Source organism: Trichosurus vulpecula, chromosome 3 (assembly GCF_011100635.1).
Source record: "Trichosurus vulpecula isolate mTriVul1 chromosome 3, mTriVul1.pri, whole genome shotgun sequence".
NCBI classification, from domain to species: Eukaryota; Metazoa; Chordata; class Mammalia; order Diprotodontia; family Phalangeridae; genus Trichosurus; species Trichosurus vulpecula.
In genome coordinates this window covers 241,403,028-241,416,106 of record NC_050575.1, presented here as the reverse complement: position 1 = coordinate 241,416,106, position 13,079 = coordinate 241,403,028, and the positions used below count along the sequence as shown (strand labels likewise).

Here is a 13,079-nt window from a genome sequence, read left to right as displayed (position 1 = left end):
TTAACCCGTTTTTGTTTTGGACCAGCCTTACCATGCTGAATTCCCAGTGAAGGAACTGCCTCTATCATGCAAATCACCACCACTTGCTCTGTAATTCATAGTCCTAGATTGTTGCCTGGGGATGCTGAGAACAGTGCCTGAATCTAGGTGACCCCTTTTGGGGTTTTCTTGCCAAAGAGACTAGAGGGGTTTGCCATTTCCTTCCCCAGCTCATTTTACAGTTGAGGAACCGAGGCAAACAGGATTAAGTGACTTGCCCAGGATCACACAGCTAGTAAATATCTGAGTTCACATTTGGACTCAGCTTTTCCTATCTCTAGGCCCAGCACTCTATCCACTGAGCCACTTAAGTGCCTTTCATAATATAGCAGAACACAAAAAGATTCTATATGAAGCTTAATCTGTGTCATAGAGCTTATTTAAATATGTGTATGTATGTATATATACACATACACACATATATATAATAAATTCTACACACTACTTTCAGAATGGTCCTGTTTGTGTTTTCTTCTGAACTGACTTCTGTGCATTTAAAAAAAAAATTACATTGACCCACTTTTTTTGGTATCACTGTTGCTAAAGCTTTTGCCCTAATTCCACTTTTCCCCTGCCTCAATTAACATTGAGGGGAGAGGTGGGCAATCCTTGTAACAAATAAGTATAATCAAGAAAAACTAATCTATACAGTGGCCATGTTAAAAAAAATGTGTGTCTGTATACCTTCTTCCATCACCTCTCTGTAAGGAGAAAGGCAATAGGCCTCATCATACATGGTTCCTCTAGAGACATGGGCGGTCAGTTCATAAGTCCTTCACAGTTGTTTTTCTTTTCAACATTGTTGTCTTTGTGTCAGTTGTTTTACTTGTTCTACTTACTTCACTCCTCATCAGTTCTTGCTCTACTGAGGTTTCTCTGAAATCATCTCTTTCATCATTTCTTATGGCACAATAATATTATATTCATATACAATTTGTTTAGTCATTCCCCAGTTATCTAAGTAGCAATCTAAGACACCTTCTGAGATAATACCTCTCTGGTCTTATTTTCTCTTAATTCCCATTTGTTTCCCTATTGAATTTGATGTACTTCTGTAATAGACTTTGTGTATGAATATGTTCAATCGTCTTTTATTTGTTTAAGATAAAAGTAAAGTTATCTCATGCCTACTGTCCCCACCCCTTCATCTGTGTTTGTACATTCTTGTGTACCCCAGTTATAAGTGGCAAGTTCCACCCCCTTCCTACTTTGTATGAGTAGTGTCGTTTTCCTTTTACTCTCCCTTCTCTTTCTTCTTTTCAGACCCTCAGAGTAGAACCAATCTACCCTCAGGACCTCTGTTTTTCTTAATTATTAACCCTCAATGTCATCTGAAGGGACACAAGTGTCTTCTCCCTCTATTATAATTTTAGCATTGTATCATCATATAGCCCCTCCCAGTTGCTCAAATACATTTACCTTTCTAGGTTTCTCTGGAGTCTTGTTTGTATTTCACAGTTCCTCCTTAGCTTAAGTCTTCTCATTACAAATTCTTGAAAATCCTTAGAGATCTAGTTTACTTCTGTAAGGTAAGTTATTTTTTCTTGGAGGCCTATATTTGCCTTTTGGGCCACTGTATTCCAAGATCTTCTCTCGTTTTTAGAAGAAGCTACCAGGTCTTGTGTGATTCTGGCTGTAATTCCCTGGTACTTTAATGCCTTCTTTATGGAAACTTGCAATTAATTTTATCTGTTAACATTCCTGGAACTTTCCTTTCAGGGTTCCTTTCAGGAAATGATTGGCACATTCTTGTTATCTTTGCTTTCTTTACATTTTGGTTCTAATAGATCTGGGAAATTTTCATTTATGATTTTTTTTTTTGAGATTTAGGGTTTAGGCTTTTTTTAAAATCATGGTTTTTCAAGGAGTCCGACTGATTCTTTCATTATCTCTTCTTGATTTGTTTTCCAGGTCAGTTATTTTGGGCACTGAATACCTTACATTTTTTTTCCCTATTCTTTCTGTCTTTTTATTTTGTTCTGTTATTTCTTTCTGTTTAATGGAAGTCATTGACTTCTATTTGGTCTCTTCTGGTTTTCAGGGAGTCTGTATTGTGGATAAGGTTTACTGCTTTTTCATCTAAGCTACTTATTCTCCTTCCATTTCTTTTCTTCAGACATTTTATTTCATTTTTTAAGCTATTAAATTCTTCTGGAACTATTCATATAGTCCTTGAGAAAACTTTTTTGCCCTTTGAATCTTTGCTTGTAGTTATTATGGTGTTAGAATGGCAATAATTTTTGATGCTGGATGGCATTTTCTTTAATTTACTCATCTTTCCAACTTTAGCTCCTGAATTGGGGCTTTTTCTAGGTCCAGGTTCTGCCCCCTGCTGTGCTCTTAGATGAGATGCTTGGTCTTTCCTTAGATTCTTGGACTCTAGTTCAGTGCCATATGCATCTTCAGAATCTTTTCTAGTATCTCAGGATAAAATATTAGGGAACCTCAGAGGCTATGGGTCTGGGCCATCAATATAGATGATGCTGCTCTTAGAGGCTGAGGTCCCCTACCCTGGAGCATTCTCAGGGGAACTTTCTACTCTTGTTGCCTCCAGAGCATTGCTGGCTGCACATTTCTCTGACTCTCTCTAGTCGGACAAGCTACCCTGTGCTGGTGCTGACTTTGTGATGAGAATGAAATGTTTTTATACAATTTGGGGGTCAAAGAAGTCATTGTAGTTTCTTCAAACTTAAGGTTTTTCCTGGAGTAAGTATTTGAGACCCCGGTGGCCTGCTTCCTATTCAGGCAGCCATCTTGGCCAGAAGTGTCTACAAGTCTTCAGCATCTTTGTGTTTCATCAGGTATTGTACCAGGGTTTCCTATAAGGATCTTAGACTCTAGCTGTTTTAGATAGTCTTCAAGGTATCCCTCAAAGTGGGTGGTTTCATACTGTTTAAATAGTGGAAATTCATTCTTCTCTTTAAGTTATTTTAGCTTATTAACATATCATTTGTGTATTGTTTTTTCTGCCCTATTTTGCTATAGTTAAATATTCACTGAAGTTGTGAATATTTAACTGTGAATATCATGGACCCCTGTAATCTTACATTATGACTGATTGTTGACTTCACAAAAGTTTAATGACTGACTGGCTTATCAGGTGTGACTTAAGTGGCCCACATTTAGCATTCCATCAATACTATAAGCCAGGGCTTGACCAGTTTGCCTGAGAGCCAGACAAATTGTTCAGCTTGCAAGGAAAGATACTTTTTAAAGTGTTGTGTTAGGTCTGAAGTCTGATTTGGGGTCTTCAAGTATCTTTTGGAAAGTGTTCAGTTAATTTCCTGCCATACTTTGGATGTAAACAGTGCCCCCAGAAACCACTACTACCATCACCACCACCACCACCACCACCTTGCCCAATTCCTTCTGCCCTCCCAGGTTTTTAAAAGTAGAACCAGAAGTTGAACCAGTTATGGCTATGCCTAAGAAGCCCCAGGAGTCTCCTGCCAGTCCACCTTTGCTGCCCACACTAAGTGGTGATGTCTGTTGCTTCATTATTTTGCCCTCCGCCCCAATTGCTATTATAGTAAAATGTGAATTCACATTAATATGCACCAAATATAGTAAGCAGCATGTATTGAAAGTGCTGGATACCATGGAAGCCTGGTACCTGAAATATCAGGCATAGTTAGTTGGTTTTTTTTTTTAATATTATTAAGAAAGTTAAAAGTGATTTATGTGATTAAGAAAGAATTCAAGTAAAGGAAAAATTTGCTTGTGTGAAAATAGTTGTGAAGAGCCAGTTAGTTGTATGCCTCCTTACTGCTTTCTGAATCATATGATTGGAAAAGTATATGACTTCCTTATATCCTTTTACTTTGGCTTTTTGACCTGGCTTTTCTAAAAAATTACAGTAATAAGTATTTTCCACACATAAGTCTTAACCTCTGCCTTCTCCATTCCTAAGGTCTTACAGCCCTTAGTAACTTTTTGTTTCTACTTAAACAGAGGCATTTATTGCCTTCTTTGTAATTATTTCCTGATTTATCTCATAATTGACCTATGACCGGTCACCTTTTTTCACTGTGATTGTTTTTCAGTTTCCTTTGTTGTGTTTTTAGAAGAATTTAGAAACTTGTTTTTAAGTCTTATTCCTATGAACTTTAGTGTATGATGATCTTCTGGAAGGTTCCCTTTTTCCTCATATCTCTGATGAACAGATTTCCCTTATCTCTTAGGTTTTAGATTGCTGCTCTTCCACAGCTGTGCTTAAGATAACTTTTCTCTCCCTTGAAATTATTCTTAAAAAGAAAAAAAATACTGGCTTTCTAAATCTAAATTGACTTTACAAACTATCACTATGGCAAAAAAGCTTTTTGCCAGTGTACTTTTAACATTTATTATAATTTCTTATAACTAAACTTATGCATGAACTGATGGCATACAGTTGATCTTCAGATCATGGGCAAAAAGAATATTAAAGCACACAGCTGCTTTTCCATTTCTTATTTTAAAATATAATCCATACCCCTTCTGCTTCTGGGAACCCCAGTTTGTACATATGCATGCAGGTGGAAGAGCTTAATGGAAAAGCCATATGCACCTCAGACTGGTTCCTCTGTGTATCCAGAGTAGCCTCTTTCCAAAATTATGTATCTATAATAATAACCTTTCATATATACATATATATTACATATATATGGAATGATAATAATTGCTCACATTTACACAGTGCATATATTATCTCATTTAATAGCCCTGTTATAACAGTGCTGTTATTATCCTTACTTTACAAATGACACAGCAGAAATCTGGAAAGGTTTAGTGGCTTACGTAGCTAGTGTAGGTCCCAGATGAGAACTCGTCTGCAGCATATCATCCACTAAACCATACAGCCTTTCTCAAATTATACCAAAGTGAGATTATAGCATTGTAGAGTTATAGAACACTTTATCAATAGTATGGAGTATCCCAAAAGTCTTACTGTATTTAAACTATAATAAGAGCTCTGTTAAGATCTGATATCTTTAAACTGCACTAAGACTTGAGGGACATCCTTTATTATTCCTTTTCATTCTTATATGAACCCTGTGAAGTATTTAATAGGAGTATTATTAACCCAGGCCTATAGATGAGGAAACAGTAGCTCAGAGAGGTTGTGACTTTTCCAGGGTCACACAGCTAGCATCTGAGACAAGATTTCAACTCAGGTTTTCATGGATTCCTAAATCTAGTTGTCTACTTACTAGACATCTAACTCAGTGGTCTAAGCAATAGATTAAAATTACTTTCCCAAGACCAACCTAGACCAACCAATAAGCTAATCACTAGTAATCTGACCACCTAGTGATGGATAACCATGAGAAATTATGAAACAAAAAAGAAGACAAAATGGCTATTGGTCATTCACAATACCATTCCTTACATGAAGTGATGGTGATATAATTGTGGAAAAGGGGGAGCAGAGGAAGCTGAGAATCACACCATTTTTAGGTGATCTACAAATTTTAATTTTTTTACTGGTATTCAAAATATGAACTACTTGTCCAGTGATTCTTAATTCCTTAAACATATTAATAAAGAAAATCATATATAAATTTTAATACACTTGTTACAAATGAAACCAGAAGAAAGAAATTTCAGCTAAATGAAAGGATGCACATAGGTATTCTTTGGAGAGGTACAGAATGGAGTTGGCCGAGTTGACTTTATTATGTGTCTAAACGTAGCAAGACACATAATTTCATGGAACAGTCATCATTTCAGTGCCATGGTGAGTGTTTATAAAAAGTCTACCATAAAAGTAATTGTAGCTTATACACCAAATAAAAGTTAGAGAAATTACAAAAGAACCTGAAAAGACTTCCCAAATTTAATCAATGTATCTATTGATTCTTGGTGATTTCACTGCCAGATTGGGAATAGGTAAAGATGGTAAGAATTCTGTTGGATAGCATGGGTCAGGATTAAGAAATGAGAAAAACCAAAGATTTAATAAACTTTAAAGAAACTTCATGCTTCTATGTCATAATTATTTTCCTAAGGAAAAAAATTGGGAGAGTCCAGATTTGACAAACACCAAATAAAATCACACCAAAAATTGATTATATCTTAATAGTTAGGAAAAGATTTTTGACTGCGTACTGTTGGCACTGACTTGTTAGAGCAAAGATCAAAATTAAAATAAAGTTAGAAGAAAAACAATTAGAAAAAGATAAGACTTGCAATTTAAACGACTTAATTCTGACCTACTTAAACTAGTTATTAGTTCATAAAAAATTAGTGGACAACAAATGACATCATTTTTCATACAGTAGTTTAACCTATGTAAATCAGGTGCTACTACAAGACCATAGGAGCCTAAAAGACACCTTTTTCTTTTATAATTCAAGTTCTTTAATATTTTTTAAACACTTATGTGTTTAGTTTTTATTTTTTTAGTAATCTATCCATCTTACTACTATTTCTCATTGAGCAAATTAAAATAATAAAGCAGAGAAAAAAAGAAAAACAAAACCCTGAACACATAACTGCGGAGTCTGGCAAAATAAATTTCTTCATTTTCATGGCTGAAAACATATGTCTTTCTGTGTCATCCTGGTACTGGAATTCACAGGGGAATAAGGTTTGATATCTAAATTTGAGAGTCATCTGCAAAGAGGTAATAATTTGAATTCATGGGAGGTAATAAAATGCCTCAAAAAAGTACATAAACAAAGAAAAGGTCTTAGGACAGAACTTTTGGAGGATACTGGGTCAACAAGGTTTTTTGTTCCAGGAATGGTGATAAATGTGACACTCATCTTTGATTCTGCTTACAGCCACTGCCATAGTTGATGCCCTCATTACACCTTGCTTAGTCTTTTTTTTTGTGCCTAGTCTTTTAAAATGGCCTCTTGTTTGGGCTCCTTGCGTCAGGTCTCTCCCCATTCCAGTATATTCAGTATGTTTTCCACATAGCTGCTAAGGTGATTTTCTTTAAACACAGATCTGAACATGTCATCTCCTTACTCGAGAAACTCCAGTGGCTCCTAGTTGCCTCTAGAATAAAATATTACCTCAGTTTCACTCATTATGCATTATTCCCCTCCCCATACTCTGAAGTCTAGCCATATTGGCCTTCTTGCTGTTTTTTGGTCACAGCCCTCATATTTCCTGTTTCCCTTCCTTTATCTGACCTCTATGTCTGGAATGCACTTCCTCCTTGTATCAGCTCATAAAATTCCTCACTTCTTTCAAGGCTCACTTCAAATACCACCCTCTACTTCAAGGCTTCCCTGATTCTCTTAGCTGTTTAATAACCATTCTGCCCAACTACTTTGTATTTATTTTATAAAAAACTTATTTTGTATGTATTGTCTCCCCCAGTAAGATTATAGGATCCTTGTAAGTAGGGATTGTTTCATTTTTTGTTTTTCTGTCTCTTGCACAGTGCCTGGCATTTAGTAGGTACTTAATAAATGCTTGATGATTGATGATGCAGTTATCCCTTACGTCATTCTTTCCTGTTACTCCATTATACAAACCTGCCACACCAGTATGTATGTATTTTAGACGTGGTTTTTGCACATTTTTCCACACCTCTCACTTTCTATTTCCTCTTATAATATGCAAGTTCCTCCCTGCCTATACACATCCATATCCTACCTAGTCTTCAAATCTTAGTCCCAGTCCTACCTCCTCCCCCTTTCAGTTCTCCCAGACCATGTGATCTCTTAGCTCACAAGACTGTTTGCTTTTTAAACTTTGAAGTGTTATCACTGCTATATAACATGTTATATTTGTCTTTATTTAGAGTTTCATATTTTTAATAATGTCATGTATTCCCCTGACTCCTTCGGGACTGTATCTTTATCTCCCCACTCCTTACCCCCAGCAACTCACAAAGCACCTTGCGAATAGGTTCTCAGTAAATATTTGTTTTTTAAGTTTGATGTTATTATTGATATATGCGAATCATCTGACTAAATCTAAAACCTTTACTCTAATGATAGTCGTCTAATAAAATCTAAAATCTAAGTTCACATGACATTTTGCAACTACTGCACATTTTGAGGACTGCTGAGTATGAGGCCTTTAACACATAGCCCTGGGCGGGGGTTCTCTTGAAATCATAATGCCTTCCCAAAATTATCTTTATTGATTAAATTCTTCTTACTAAATATCTGTAGATGAAAAATCTATTTACTCAGCTTTAAATTATACTGACTCTTGAAAAACAATTGATAAAATTAATCTCATACTTGCTATTTTTTAGGGTACAATGGAACATGTAGAAGATTCTGCCCAGAATATAAAGGAAGAATCACTTCCAGGTGAAGTAGAAAATAGAAGTGTAGTTCAGCATGTTACTCAGGAAGAACAAGGACAACTCCTTTTTCATGAAGAAACTATTGATCTTGGTGGAGATGAATTTGGGTCTGAAGAGAATGAAACTGTCTCAGAGGACTCAAATAACTTCATAGATAAGCTTAATGAGCACATGATGGAAAGTGTGATTATTTCTGATTCTCCCAACAACAGCGAAGATGATGCAGGTGAACTTGGTTGCTTGCAAGACATTGTGGAACCTGCAGAAGACAAAAGTGATCACAGTTTGGAGCAAGTACTAGATAAAGAAGAGATCGTAACACTGAGTAATGATAGTGAAACTGATCATGATGATACACCTAAAGACATTTCTGACATGACCAGTGACAGCAGAGCATCTTTGAAAGAAGAGCTGACTCAAGAAGAAACAAAAGATGAGCCCATATTTGGAAATGAAGGGACAATTGACTCAGTTCCAAGTGATGACAAAACTAACCCAGAGGAGCAGATGTCAGAAATCTCTTCCAGTCAGTCTTCTAAAGATGATCCTATTCCTGTGTGTACCATTTTTAGCCAATCAAATCAAATTAATTCTCAGCCTCAGTTGTTCCTTCATGATGGCTTTGAACCCCAGATGGTGAAATCTCCTAGTTTTAGCAGTGCAAGTGAAACTTCTTCCAAGACCCCACCACAAGTGGTTCAGCCAAGTCCTAGCCTGAGCAAATTTTTTGGAGATACTGTTAATACTAATTCCTTGGCTTCTGATTTTTTTGATTCGTTTACTACCTCCACTTTTATTTCTGTCAGTAATCCTAATGCAGGCACTTCAGTGCCAGAAAAACTCTCCTCACTTTCTACCCCAGTGGGAGAGAGTTCTCCTGATTCTGCTGATCCTTCTTATTCCATGGGGATGGAAAGATCAGAATCTGGTGTTTCCACAGCATCTCTAGAAACTTCTCAGTCTCCAAAGCCATTCTCACAGATCCAGGCTGTGTTTGCAGGGAGTGATGACCCCTTTGCCACAGCTCTGAACATGAGTGAAATAGATCGAAGAAATGATGCCTGGCTTCCCAGTGAGGAAACAAGAAATGTTTTAATTTCTGTAGCAACTCAACAATATAGCACAGTATTCATAGACAAGGAGAATCTCACAATGCCAGGCTTAAAATTTGACAATATTCAGGTAAGAGTTGACTATCAGGAAAAGAAGGTTAATTAATTATGCTAATAGAAGCCTTTCAAAATGAAATTATGAGTGTCCATTATTTTATTTATGCTGGTATCAAATCTGATGATGAGCCTTCTCAAACTTATTGTCACTTCTCAGTCATACTGCCTGTTATAGAGTCCATACTCAGAGCCACTCTAGTTTGGTAGGACTAGTCTGCTGGTATATTCCTCAAATGGCTAATATCACCTTCAAACCATAGTGAGGCCTTAGAGTAGGCCCTTTATCCCTCAGCTATTCCAGATCAGCATTTCTGGGCTGCATAAGTATTTTTCATGCTCCAAAGTATTCTGTAGCTAAATTTGTTTAGGAAACACTGAGCTAAAAATTATCTAATTATTTAGTTGCTTTTATAAAATATGAACAGCAGTTTTGTAACTGGGAAAATTGGGTATTAGATAGTGATAAATTCATTTCCCTGGAATATTATAATTTATTAAAGCTACTTATAGGATACTGGCTTGCTCATCCATGGTGAAATGGGTGCCATTTCCTTGGCAGTTATAACAAGATATTTTAAGGGCAAGAACTTTTTTAGTCTTAATTCCCATAGATCTAGTACCCATTTTCCTGTACCTAGATTAAGAGCCACGAGACACTAGCCTTACTCTTCAAGTTCTTCATTTTGTGTCTACAAGACACTGGCAGAAAGAGTTCTGGAATTTGAGTTAGGAGGGATCTGTACTCTAATTGGAGCTTTGACACTTAGCAGTTGCAAGATGAAGGGCAAGTTGCAATTCCTCTGAGACTGCTCTCCCTCATCTGAAAAATGGGTATAATAATAGTGATAGGAGTACCACACAGACTTAAATGAAATAATGTATCTCAAGGAATTTTCAAAATTAAAAGTGCTAAATGTCAACTATTATTGTTATCACTGACTCAAATTAGGTAAGTCAGGGAGTCATGAAGTAATTATGTTTACAGTTCAATTGATTAGACAGATTCTTGAGTCCTATTACTATTCATTTTTCTACAGAGGAATGTACAGTAAACCTGAAGTATTCAGAATATTCTGGGGATGAGGTGTTTTGAGTGAATTAATTTTCTAGGTAACTGAAGCATAGTCCTTTAATCTCTGAAACATTTTATTTTAATCACTTTTGATGGAAATCTTTCTAAAATATGTTAAATACCATAGTGCTTTGTAATTTACAAAATGCTTTCTTCACAAACAAACACCTTTTCTCAGGTGCCATCATTATTATGAACAGCAATTATTGTGCTTTGGTTTGTGATTTAGTTTGTCCATTCATTCAATTTCCCTGGGCTGCTGAGCGTTTTTATTGCATACTTCTTCTCTTGCAATGGTTTTTAGTCTTTACCATCCCTTTGTGCTATGGCTATGCCTTACCTTTTTGCTACGGCTTTGCCTTCCACTAGAATTTTCCCCATCGTGTTATAATTTCTCGTAAGTCATTTCTACTGTCTGCCTACCTTAGTCGCAACTTAAGATAGAACTGAAATTTGCCAGGGAATAACCAAAACATTAGAATTCTCTTATCAAATTAAGGTAGATGGAAAGTATAAGCGTTTCCACTCCTTTCCTACTAAATAAAATATATAAATACTTCGTGACAGCAGTTTTTGTGGCTTAATGGCTGCTATGTGTACTTTCAAATGGTCTTACTCCTGGATAAGTAAGATATTCAGTTAATCTCCCATTAACCTATAATGTTACCCTTCCTATACTCAGAGGCCAGTTATGAGGGAATTGAATCGAATTTTTATTTCCTTTAAATCCTAACATAGCATCTTCTTTTGCTCTTGCAAATCAAAGTGGTTGCTTGGGAAACATCCTGGTAAATAGAAATTTTTAACAGAGAACTTTTCCCAAAATAATATCTGCCTTTCACATATAATGAATGTGCTAGATTAACAAATGTTTGCTCATGCAGTATGTGGCCCAGCAGCCACAAAACCACCCTGCATAAGCATTTTCTTCCTTCCTAGATAAAACAAAAGGACTTTTAAGATACCTTGAATCAAAATAAGTTTACGTGCTTAAACATTTAAGATTGTACAAAAATTTTTTTTTTAATTTCCATGGCTCTGCTTTTGTGAAGCCTATCAAGAAAATATTGCCTCAGTTTAAAAGTAGCTTATGCTTTGATTTTTCTAAATATATTTTGAGTTTTCTTTACAGATTTTCTAGCTATTGATAACTTTTTTGCCATTTTCTTAAAAACTCTGAAAGCTTGAAACGTATATCATTTTTTCTTTTTAAATAAATGATTAATGATAATATGAGTTAGAGGAGTTTTTAGATAACTAGTTGAAAACTTCATATATTTATACTAACCCAAAAGAGAAACAAATCCATTTTCATCCAAATATGCATGAATTACTTTTTTCTCCTCTTTAAAAAAATAGAGAACTGGAGGATAGGAGGAAATAATTCACAGATTTATCTGAAAATAGATAATTGGAAAATTAGCTTACTAGGTTTCTTTATGAAAAAGAAGAGCAAATTTTTAAAAATGCCAAATATTGGTGTTAAAAATCCTATCATTTTAGAGCTAGAAGAGACCTAAGAGGTAATCTAATTCAAATATACCCCACAGGTACACTGGGAACTACCAGTGGGTTTTAGATTCTTACCTAGCAAGTGTTAAGGACTATTTAAGGGCTCCCCTGAACTTGTCTTTTTGAGTTGCATGTTGTCCAGAAACATTGGACTCAGAGCATTTAGGAGGCCCTGAATGTGAAAGACAAAGCCCACCCCCCCCCCCCGGTTGATGCAATATGTTTACATTCCAAATTGTACTCCTGTGTGTCCTGCACTAGGCTGAGAAATTGCTTGTGCAGCTGGGACCCTTGTAGATAAGCAGACCATCCTATCTTCATCGTCTAGCAGTTCCCAAGAGAAAAGAATGTAGCTTTTGCCATTGCCTTGCTCCTCTTTGGAAGGGGTTTTGTCCTTTTACCACCTTTACTATAGTTTTCCCCCTCCCATACTACACCCCTTTAAGTGGAGATTTGTGTTTCCTCCTCCTTCCTTTATTGTACTATTATACAAATGCAAACTTCTGTACAAATTGTGAACTCTGGGTTCCACATGCATGGCCATGTCTTGTAATAAACCTGGTTTTCAAGTAAGTTTCATGAAGTTGTGATTGCCTGTTGACACAACTCTCTAAGCTAGTTACCATTGAACTGCCCCTCTGAGACTTGCTAGTATTTTCATTGGGATGGAAAGTATGGGTGGTGGTAGCATTTATTCTTCTGCTCTATTCAGAGACTATGATCCTCTTGTTCCTTATTATTAGGAACTTTATAGGATTCCTCATAACATCCCCTGGGAATCTCAAGGTTTAGGGAAAATTAAAAAATTTCTCCTCCCCAAAGTTTGGGGATCCATCATGATGCAGTCTATCTGCAGATAGACTGGCAAAGCTTTAGAGCTAGGAGAAACCTTAGAGGTCATCAAGTCCAAGCCTTTCAATTCATTTCAACCAACATTTATTATATCAGCTACTCAAAATACTCTCCCTTTCTCCCTTTCTCTTTTTCAAACATGTGAGGAAACTGGTCCAGAGAGTTAAGTGAATTGTCTAAA

The 13,079-nt window shown here is 36.1% G+C and overlaps 1 protein-coding gene across 2 annotated transcripts in view; it reads left to right on the top strand.

The window, feature by feature from the left end:
* TRAPPC12 (trafficking protein particle complex 12) overlaps nucleotides 1-13,079 on the top strand; it is a 157,781-nt gene that overhangs the window by 11,877 nt on the left and 132,825 nt on the right. For both annotated transcript variants that reach the window (XM_036751096.1, XM_036751095.1), the window contains exon 2: nucleotides 8,240-9,475. In XM_036751096.1, coding sequence (XP_036606991.1) covers nucleotides 8,246-9,475 — 1,230 coding nt within the window. In that variant the 5' untranslated portion in view covers nucleotides 8,240-8,245. The remainder of the gene's footprint in view (nucleotides 1-8,239; nucleotides 9,476-13,079) is intronic.